The sequence below is a fragment of the Ascidia mentula genome, chromosome 9, assembly GCF_947561715.1.
Source record: "Ascidia mentula chromosome 9, kaAscMent1.1, whole genome shotgun sequence".
Lineage (NCBI taxonomy): Eukaryota > Metazoa > Chordata > Ascidiacea > Phlebobranchia > Ascidiidae > Ascidia > Ascidia mentula.
The window spans coordinates 14,931,575-14,941,929 of NC_138574.1; the positions used below are offsets into that span (position 1 = coordinate 14,931,575).

Sequence of the window (10,355 nt, forward strand, 5' to 3'; positions counted from 1 at the left end):
ACAGAACAAAAAATAGAAAACCAACATAACAAAAAATCGATTTTTCTCTGAATAACCATAAATTAGAGACTTATTGCTTCGTAGTCCGTAACAATTGCAGTAATTTGCTGTCTGGGGAAAAAAGACAATACCAAACCTAGTGGCACATTCATGTACAGCTAATGAGCAAGTATTATGTCCAATATGTATTTTGCTCACACATATTCAAAGTGTAACGTATTGCTGAGCATCTAGTTGTACTTGATTTGCCCAAGTGTCATTTGGATAAAAGTTATTAGAGATAAGTCCCATTTTTCAAGATATTATTTGAAAACTCGAACTGTAGGAGCGACAGAATTTAGTTTAAAATCTGTTTAAAGTTTAAGCGCAAGACAAAAATTGAGTAAAAATTCTCGACATAGTTCACATTCTTAAAATTGGGGATCGTTAGTTTTTAACAACGAGATACTTGCCTGCAAATCGTGTTGACCTTCAAGGGTCAAACCAGTGAGGAAATTTCTAAAGCCGACTGAACCCGAAATCCGATTACTGGAGGCGTGACTTAATTTAGTTGGCCGGAAATTAAATAAACAATTGCTCCTCCAAACCCTTGCACCTGCATTTACATGCCGCTCCAAACCGTGAATTGACCTTGGGCGACTCCTGCGTGACCTCTAACGGGCATATTAGATTTCTGTGGGTTCAACAGAGAAACCTTTTACACCTGAATTACATTCTCGTTTCCATCTTTAATATTTCGTTGCAAATGTTAGCACAGATGCAAATTTACAGACAAACTATCGCACGATACTACGTTATTACTGCCAATAAATTATGTGTGTTTCGCTATCTAATGAGTAAGCAAAGTAAAATGTGCAACCGCAAGCTGAAATATGTATCTTTTTATGTCTTTCACAATCTCAAAAAGTCATTACGATATATGAAGAAAATTCTTTGTTCTTAGAAAAACTATATGTTTCTTGCCAAACTACTGGTTTTGCCAAACCAACAAAACAATTATACAAATTTGCATATATAAATATATATATTTTAGTTATACCTACGCAATACATATAAGAAGTGTTAGCATTCACATTCCCACTATATATACCCTGCCCTGCCCCTGGGACTTGAACCCGCGCTCCATGAGGGTTTGAAGGTCATTCAATCTGGCTTGTGATGCGGCTTAAAGTGGAGACAAAGGTTACGTTGGCGGTTTCATAACTCCGTAGATTGGCTCTTCATCTCAGATCAATTTGTTTATAAATAAGCATTAAAAGGATTTATAATTACGTATCATATTGCTGTGACGTATATGGGATGGAAACGCCCCGGTCTAAGAGTGCTGGTGGCGCGTGATATATTTGAATGATTGTATAAACGCCAATAACCTGTCAATCGTATCTACAACCAATGTACTATTAAAATATATGGTAGTCCAATGTCGTCGAGTTCCTTCTGTCCTTTGACCTGTAGGTGGCGGTATTCGGTCGCGCAATATAAGGTTTTAATTTCGTGAAAATATATTTGTCTCAATATCTGGGTTGTCTCAATATCTGGGTTTAAAGCCGGGCAACTTCGGTGCCAAGTTGCAATTAACATTTGATGTGATTTTGTTCAAAACCAACTTTAAGGGATTCTTACGATTTTTTCCCTTTTTTATGAAGGAATTTTCTGTCCAAGGAAAAACGTCAAAAACTATTGGCAATATTTTTCATACATGGCGAACTTTGTTGGTAAAATCGTTTCAGTTCCAGCGCACGAAGAAGCAGGCTTTGAGCAAATGTGCGATTTTCCTGTGTAACCCCACACCACATTCAGGAAACCGGCAGAAAGCGGCGACTGAATGGCTGAAAATAGCTCAACATCCCTCGATTGCTCATTCTGTGATGCAGAATGACCCCTGGTCTGGCCCAGCCATGGGAAAGGGGGTCGATTGAGGGAAGAAACTGTCAATTTTGCCGCCACATTTTGGAAAACCCGTCTCGTGTGAGGGTTTGTCATGACAAGCAATCGACATGTGCTCATGATTATGACAAACGCGATCGCTTTATTGGTTGTGAAGGCGCGGCTTGAGGCGTCTTTCGGGCGCCGTGCAATGGATGCTTCGCGCGTCACAAATTCTATTTGGACAATGATTTATTCGTGACAATTACTTCTTTTCATTCGTTTGGTTTTCGTTGTTTGGATTTTTATTGCTTGTTTTTGTTAAAAGCCCCAGATGAATAAAATTTAGCTGGCTATGTTGAAAACTGAATATGTTTTTTTGTGAAACATGAACCTTCATGGAGAAGAATACCTAAAATGTATGCATGAATATATTACATCAAATTAGGCGGAAATCATCATTACAAGATAACCGCACCATTGTCGGTTATAATTGCCGTCGAAGGCAATTATAAAAACGCATAATACAATTCAAGTGGCATACGTATGTAAATTTCAAAATATCGCATCACACAATGTGGAAAATAACGTCTTTATGTCAAAATAGCGAGATAACTGAAACAAATTAACCAGCAAAAGTGCACAGCACTCAAATAAATGTTTTGAAAACTCACTGCAAAAACACGACTTGAATAATTGATGAGCGGATTATATACAAAATGCACCGAAATAATAAATGCCTCGGTTTAACTGTTCAACTTTTTCGTACTTTCCAAACAAAATCTTTGCCGTTGCAATTTCTTAAATCATAAAGTGCCATAGGATCATGTTTTGCGCAACCTTTATACGATCAGCTGCAATAAAAAGTGACCGGACACCACCACCAGGTGCTACGTCAGAAATCCGAGATGCAAGGATCGATACGGGGAAGGGGAAAAAACGGAAATAAGTGGAAGTTGCGGGAGTTTGTGCCATCAAAGTATCGTTGATGGCCTTTTCGCCAAATCCATTATTAATGAGCTGGCTGTTAATTGAAACAGAATGAGGTGTTCGTTTTGCTTCCAACTTTAACGCGAGTTTTTCTTTGGTTATTTTCACTTTTTAATCCTCTTCTATTCTGGAATGTTGATGTCATCAAGTTCTGTGTGGACGTTTGTAGTTGTAAGTTGAAAACCTATACCTCGGGTCAATTCTCAAGAGGTTGACCATGGCGATTTTACAATCGCGTCTATAATAATATTATAAATGTTTCTACACTAAATAATTATTTGATGGTCGCGAAAATTACTACGGAAATCGTATGAACTATCCCGTTTCATCTTTCAACATTGTCAATAAAATAAAATATTTGAACGTCCTTCTTTCCATCGGGAAGCGTCGATTTCATATTTAACTCTTGGAAAGGTGTCGCTGTGTTGGTTTCATTATATCGGTGCAGGTTTTATCGTTAATTTCGTCTGAATCCGAAAGGCCATTGGCGACAAATCTGATAATTACCATCGAATGTTACCCGGCAAATTGCTACGCAGTAAAAAAGGAAACGTCATCAAAAATAAATCTAACATTTACACGTTTGAAGGAAAAAAGATTAAGGTTGAATGACCTTATACCCATTCCCCCTTCGCCAAATGGAGGGGATAGGATGTAATTAAGCGCTCAATACTCGCGAACGACCTTTGTCTGCGTTTGTGACGTCACAGATTAGTGGCAGAAGGCGCCTCATGCTCAGAAAACGTCCCGGCGACATTGCGATGAGAGATAAGATTAGGATCTTGCAGGTGTTGAACATAGATTTCCTTTCCAAATTTTTCTTTTATATTTTTGGTAATATAGATCAGATCTAGAAACGATTGATTTGATTTAATTAAATTCCTGCTTCAACCAATTCGATTGCAATTTTCAATGTCTTGTCTTATTATGACGTTTTTATGAAAACGTTTAGTTAACGTGATTTTGAAGGCTGAACTTGTTGGCTACGTATGTTGGGAATCATGTCAAAGGTAATAATCAAGTCGACATCCAGGTTGCACAAAGTATTTGGGACATTTCATAAGTTATTTGAATGGGCAGCAGGTTTTATTGGAAGGATGCTGATATACTTGCAGTTGTTTTCAACTTTTCCTGCACTCTTATACTGCACACATTCGCCAAATACATTTTCCAAATATTTACATAACAAGTATTTTTTTATTCGATTAATAAAGACGATTAAAATACATGGAACAAGAGGGCAGAGCAATTTGTTTCAAAACTAAAAAGAGAACGTTGAGCAGCAGTCCTAGGTAACAAGATACCCTCAGATTTTACCAAACGAACCATTATTTAAACGCCATTAATTTCAACAACAATTCTGTTGCTTACAACGGAAATACCCAATATTGATTTACACTGGTTAGCATCATCCAAAATCATTGATCTTATCTTGTCTTGGCGAGACAATGTGTTGAAGTTTAAAGACATTTTAGTGCAACTCCAACAGAGGTAAAGGCACACTACAACACATAGTGTAATACAACAACACAGTTTAAGATACAGAATATATTGCTTTGGAAATTCGATAACAACTTATCATTAAATACGTTTTTCGACACTGATTTGTCTAAATGACTAATTGGAGGTAAGTCAAGCACGTGGCTAGTGAAGTTTTACAATTGTCATCATTTGATAGGGTTCTTATCCGGACAACAAGCGTTTGTGTACGTCACAAGTGGTTTGTGGTATGCCATTATTGCAAATCAAAGTTATTTTCTGCATGACCAATTTGTGTGAAACTGAAGCTTTGGCAACATGGCTGTAACATTCAAGAAGTCAGTTGTAAAAATGACCAACGTGCGCTTGTATGCGATATTTATGCAGAATTGTAAAAGGTCAAGGGATTGCTTGCGTCTCATACAGTGGTACTAGGCAAGGTTGTATGTTGTGTCGCCATGACAACCTCATAACTTATCTCATAACAGGGGAAAAACCGACGTCGGCAGTCGACGAAAGAACACGTGACAGCTATGAGATTAATGATCAAGTTTAAGCTGTAAACGTTTGCCCAAAACATGATCGGGCTGTCGTTGTCATGCATGGTAGCCATTGTTGTTGCAACGATGAAGTCTGAAATCACGCACACTGTAGCGCAGATGGCAATTCGCAGCACCGTCCTCTTCACGTGTCGGGTGTTAATTTGCTGCTGCGACAGCTTGGTACAGCAAAGGTTTATGTGGTAATGCCGCACCAGGGGATAGACCAGCAGTCCCATGAGAATAAATTGGAACAGACAAGCACTGCCGAACATCATGAGGCCTGGAGTACCGGAGGACGCCTCGTTTTTGTTCTCAAACTGATAAACACAACCAACGTCCGAACTTACGAGTCGGAAACTGTAGAAATAAACAAAAACTGTCACAGCTGACGACGCGAAAATTCCAACAATGACGGTGCCGCTGATGAACCTTAACCTTGATGACGTCAGGTGACGTAGCGTCCGATGACGATACATCTTTCGTTGTCGTGCCCAGAGCAGTAAGTAGAGTGATAGCAGCGGTATTTGGTAATTGACAACGTACAGGTGTTGGTATGCGAGGCATGCAGAGTCAGATGTGGTCCCGAACCTCAGTTCGATTTGTTCTCCGAAACAACGGAACATTATCGAGACCGCGGCTATCAAGCAAAGCTTTCCTTTGGTCAGAAACAACTCCACCCGTTTCCAGAAGCTCTTGTATCGCCGATTTTCGTGTTTGCATTTCTCGTGCATTACGACTGACCGTCTGTATTCGTATACAGCAAGGCCGATTACCAAATAAGCTGAGATGGCAGTCAAAATTCCAGCAAAGATTTCATCTCTTATCCATAACCTTTCGTAATCCGTTACATTACCAGACTGTTGAAGTTCGGTGGACAAATTAACATCACTTCTTCCATTGTATTCCAACTGGGGTGTGATAGTTTTTCCTCGCACAATGCTTTCATTCATTCTCCTGACAGGTCGTGTTTACAGAGAATATCAACCCTAAGTCGTGCCAGGGTTTTATCTGCACCACTAGGTTGTAACGCACGTTCCTATCTTGTTCTAGAAGTCACGTAGTCCGCCTAAACACAACTACAAGAAGTAATGACGAGCAACTGTTTGTTTAAGCCTAGCTAGCCTTCGGTGTTTAAGTGAAACTGGTCAGACACACGGGACAGGCATGAAGTTTTCGCTTTCACCCAATGAGCGTGAAACCCTTTTTTCTTTCAAAGCTCGCTGGAGTAGAAGCTGGAAAGTGGAAGAGTGCCCTCTCCCCGTGCTCGACACAAGAGCTGAGCTCCACTCGATTACTATTCACAACACGGCGTCTACGTCAGCGTGCCTCAATGGACAATAGGTTCCTGTTCCACAAATCAACACTGCTTGTGGGAGTCAGAGAGGACACGCCTATCCGCTATTGTCTCTTTATTGCGGACAACAATAAAAGCTTTTAGACTGACCGAAGTGCGGTGTTCGTACATGCACCACAGCGCTCCCAGTGGAATGATATTGTAAGATAAGCTGGAAAACTTGTCTGTAACAATGTTGGGAGATCATTTTACAGAGAGATGAAATTAATGTACGTAATGAGGCAATAACAAGAATAATATTTTATAAATGGAGCGATTGGTTTTAGTTTGGTCTCTAGCAAAGAATTCAGAACAATGTTATCGACAACTATTTGTTTTATTCATGTGGTGATATGATTAAAATAAAAGTATTCAAAAAACTACAGACCGTTAGTTTAGGAATTTTAAAGTTGGCAAATACATAAACATATCGATAGAGTAAAGATCTCCAAAGATTAAAACTATTTTATTGAAACACCACTTTCCACTACATAGACTCTCTGCTGACACCTAGTGACACTAGCTGATGTTCATCGATAAACGACAGTGAGTGACGTCATGCTTCTCTGTAATTTGCCGATCGTTAATAAATCACGACGATCCAGTTTAAGTCGCTGCTTGCCAATAAAATCTTCCTGATTTCTTTTGTTTTTGGGGGGGATCGGCGTACTTGTGACGTCACACACTCAATAGTGTTTGATTCTGTCACCTTATGCAATTATTCTTTCGCAATTACTGTGGTAGTATTTTTTTTAAATCTGTACAAGATTCCTAGCATGACCGGCTAACGAGGTCGCTTTGTGATATATTTCTGCGTCTCTACCACGGTTTTCTACCCTCCCTCCACTACACTCAAAACGCGGTTAGTAAAGATTTTTCACTCGAAATACGCCCAACGCCTGCTTCGCATAATCCCGTTAATGTCAGACATCATGAAAATAACGATTTCTTTGGACGTGTTTTCGAATGGCCATAATTTTATGTTCACGCAATTTCGGCATTTCGAATCATAGAATGCTTTTTGTAACAATTCCAAGGGTCCATAGCTTGTTTTGGCATGTTATGTGCAATTTTAAGTTTACCCAAAACTGTGTTACTTTATTTTTTTCCATTATTTAAATAATTTATTCACCAGAAGATATTATCCTTTCCAGTTTAAAAATATTATGAGGGGGAATCCCCAAGTACGTGATGGTCATGTGACCGCGAAATCAGCTGAGTCACAACAAAACAACAACACTCGGTGGTGCAACTTCTTCAATTTTAATATGTCACACCAAAAAGCTTCAATTTTGCCTGTTCACGTGCACCGAGAACATTCTAGAAGCAGAACTGAATTGTTATATATAGCGCTCCAAAGGTGCTGCCTGACACAAGTCTATTTACAAGTTGAAACAATATTTTTAGTGATAAGTTTTTTTTCGGATCTAGAATTAAACTTTGAGGTTTTGTAAGAAGTATTGAAGAAATGGCACTTCAAATAAAAGCGTTCCTGTATGATGAAAAAGTGAATCGGCCAAAGGAAATCCGTCGTTTTGCTGTCGACCAAGATGTTTCCAGTAATTATGATTACCTAAGGCGCAAGGTAAAAATTTGTGTTGTAAATCTCTCTTAACGTTCTTATAAGTTGTATTTTATCAGTGTTTTAATTTATTTTTAAACTAATGACAATCACACATTAGTTAGTCTTGAATTTGAAGAGGGTTTGATATTTTTTGTAGGTGGCTACTGTGTTCCCAAACCTTGGAGAGGACAACTTTGCTCTTCAGTGGCGTGACAGTGACGGTGATCTCATCTGGTTTAACTCTGATGAAGAATTGATGCAAGCATTGGGTCAGCTTGATGGAGACGTCTTCCGTCTTTACATCAAGGTACTTTGTGTGATCCATACAATATTTTTCACATTAGTAGAACTTTTTTACAATGGAATAGAAAAGGCAAAGCCAATAGGACAGTTAATAAAATCAACAGTTTAGAACACTGCTGTGCTCATCATGAGTGCTGTTACCTAAATGACCCTAATTTTTTCACATTAGAAATTTATTCACACTTAAATATCTTTTCACGTCAGCAAAACCCTGGTGAGCAATCAGAAAGTGATTCACAAGAACCTCGTGGCCCAAGATGTGGTCGGCGCAGGAACTTTCCTGGTTGGCAAGGACATGGTGCCCCATGGATGAACCAGCCATTATTTGGTTGGGGCCCTAGGTTCCACCCACCCCCGTACCACTGCTTCCAACAACAATCTGATTCCAGCCAGGAGAAACCACAGGAGGCAAAACCTCAAGAGCAGACACAGGGTGGTTGTTTCTCGGGTCAACAGCAATCTCAATCCCAACACTCTGGTGGGTAAAAGACTTGTCAATTGCTTTTAGTTGTTTATACCCTCAGATCACCAATTACCAATGTGCAATTCACTTGCATCTAAGTTAACTGGAATGTTGCATGATTAAATAAATTTTATCTCCTTAAATTTTCAAATTTTTGGATTTTGAATTTTAAATTAGAAAATTTGAGTCATAGAAGCAAAGGGGCTACAAATTTTATTTTTTAAATTTTGTTTTCAATTATTTTTCTTTAATTTTGTCTCCATAAGTTTTTGGATTTTGATTTTAAAATTAAGATATTTTAGGCAAATGTTGCCAGGAACAACGTACATATTCTGAGTTTTTAAAAGTTTGTCATTTTCTTTAGCTGAAGGTTACCTTAAACACATGGGAAATGCTGTCGCCGATTTTCTTCAGCCATTTGGAATTGATGTTGACATAAATGTTGAACATAAGGGTGAAACAGAAAAGTGCACCGGCACTCAGAAACCACAGGACGGCACCAGTGACAAGGAAAAGGGTAAGCTTTGTCGCATTGATCAAGGACACATGTTTTTCGTCGACAAATCCAAATAAAGATCAATATGTACTTACTTAGTAAATTGTCATGTAAATATTCATCTACACTTTCATAAACATGCAGTTAATACCATGCAATGGTTCATATTGAAAGTCAGCAAGTTAAACAATGAAGTGTTTGTACTAGTTGTGGTTATAACATGTTGGTTATATTTTAGAGGCACCACAGGATAAGTCAAAGGAAAGCTCAGATGAAGGAGAATGGACTTTTTTAAAGAAAGATGGAGACAAAACCGGTGCCAGATCAAAAGGTAAATTTTCAACACTGTGCAGAAAAAGTCTTAAAAGACGTTTAAACACAGTTGAAACAATAGATAAGGTACTGCTGTTACAAATGTATGTTTTGCTAGTTACAAACGGCAACATTTTTGTTTCGTTTCTAGGAGCTGGCACTGGGGAAGACACAATGGAAACTGATGAAGGTATGTTTGTAACAACTATTCCTCTAAATACTCGATATCCTCCTGTGGCTGACGTTTGTCTAAATTAGGTTTATTGTGTGTATATTGCAGAGGTATTTTAACAGTTTGCATTAACTCCTGACATTATTTACAGATACAGTGTTAAAAGATGCTTTGGCACAACTGACTGACATGGGTTTCAGTGACCATGGAGGCTGGCTCACAAATCTTCTCAAAGCTTGCAATTTTGACATATCAAGGGTCTTGGAAGCAATGCAACCAGCCCAGGGCTCCAAGTAGTCTGACACATATAACCTGTTTGTGTACTTTTCTATTTCTCCTGGTGTGTTTTTGTGTACTTTAATTGTGTTTTAAAAAGTAAAGAATTGTAAAATTTCATTAAAATATAATTGTTTTCTTGGCTAAACAAATGACTTTTATACATAAGGGTAATGTAGTCTTATTCTTTGAAGAGCTTGTGTGCCTGCGAATGTGCTTTACTATCACTTGGCTGTAACTGATCAGTGCACTATATTATCCACTTTTAACTTTGTGTGTTGTTGTAATTGCACTTGTGAAAAAGTTTCAGTCATTGTATGTAAATACATTTATCCACGAACAACTTTGTATTGCTTGCTTGGTAAAAAAACGAGTGCCTAATATTATGGAGGTCATTATTGGTTTCCAGGCAAAACATTAGCCAGGCAGAGAACAGCTGTACATCTGTATGAAGTGTTCCATTTTAAGAAAATAAATAGGTTTTAACAAGCATCATAAAAATATTAACCAAAATCGAGATTGCATGTACCTTGTAATTTCGTCTCGCGCGAATTTCAAG

At 38.4% G+C, this 10,355-nt stretch overlaps 2 protein-coding genes across 2 annotated transcripts; one reads left to right on the plus strand and one right to left on the minus strand.

Annotated features, from left to right (window-relative positions):
* Positions 1–4,078: 4,078 nt before the first annotated feature.
* Positions 4,079–5,946, minus strand: LOC145913857 (uncharacterized). The gene has a single exon (XM_083001619.1). It carries the CDS (start codon positions 5,825–5,827, stop codon positions 4,754–4,756), a length of 1,074 nt encoding a protein of 357 aa, XP_082857745.1. The 5' UTR covers positions 5,828–5,946; the 3' UTR covers positions 4,079–4,753.
* A 1,566-nt stretch (positions 5,947–7,512) lies between these two features.
* On the plus strand, positions 7,513–10,156 carry LOC145913302 (sequestosome-1-like). Its single transcript, XM_083000913.1, has 7 exons — positions 7,513–7,795; positions 7,932–8,081; positions 8,282–8,555; positions 8,905–9,057; positions 9,275–9,367; positions 9,500–9,538; positions 9,672–10,156. Exons 1-7 carry the CDS (start codon positions 7,679–7,681, stop codon positions 9,815–9,817), a joined length of 972 nt encoding a protein of 323 aa, XP_082857039.1. The 5' UTR covers positions 7,513–7,678; the 3' UTR covers positions 9,818–10,156.
* The last annotated feature ends 199 nt before the right edge of the window (positions 10,157–10,355 follow it).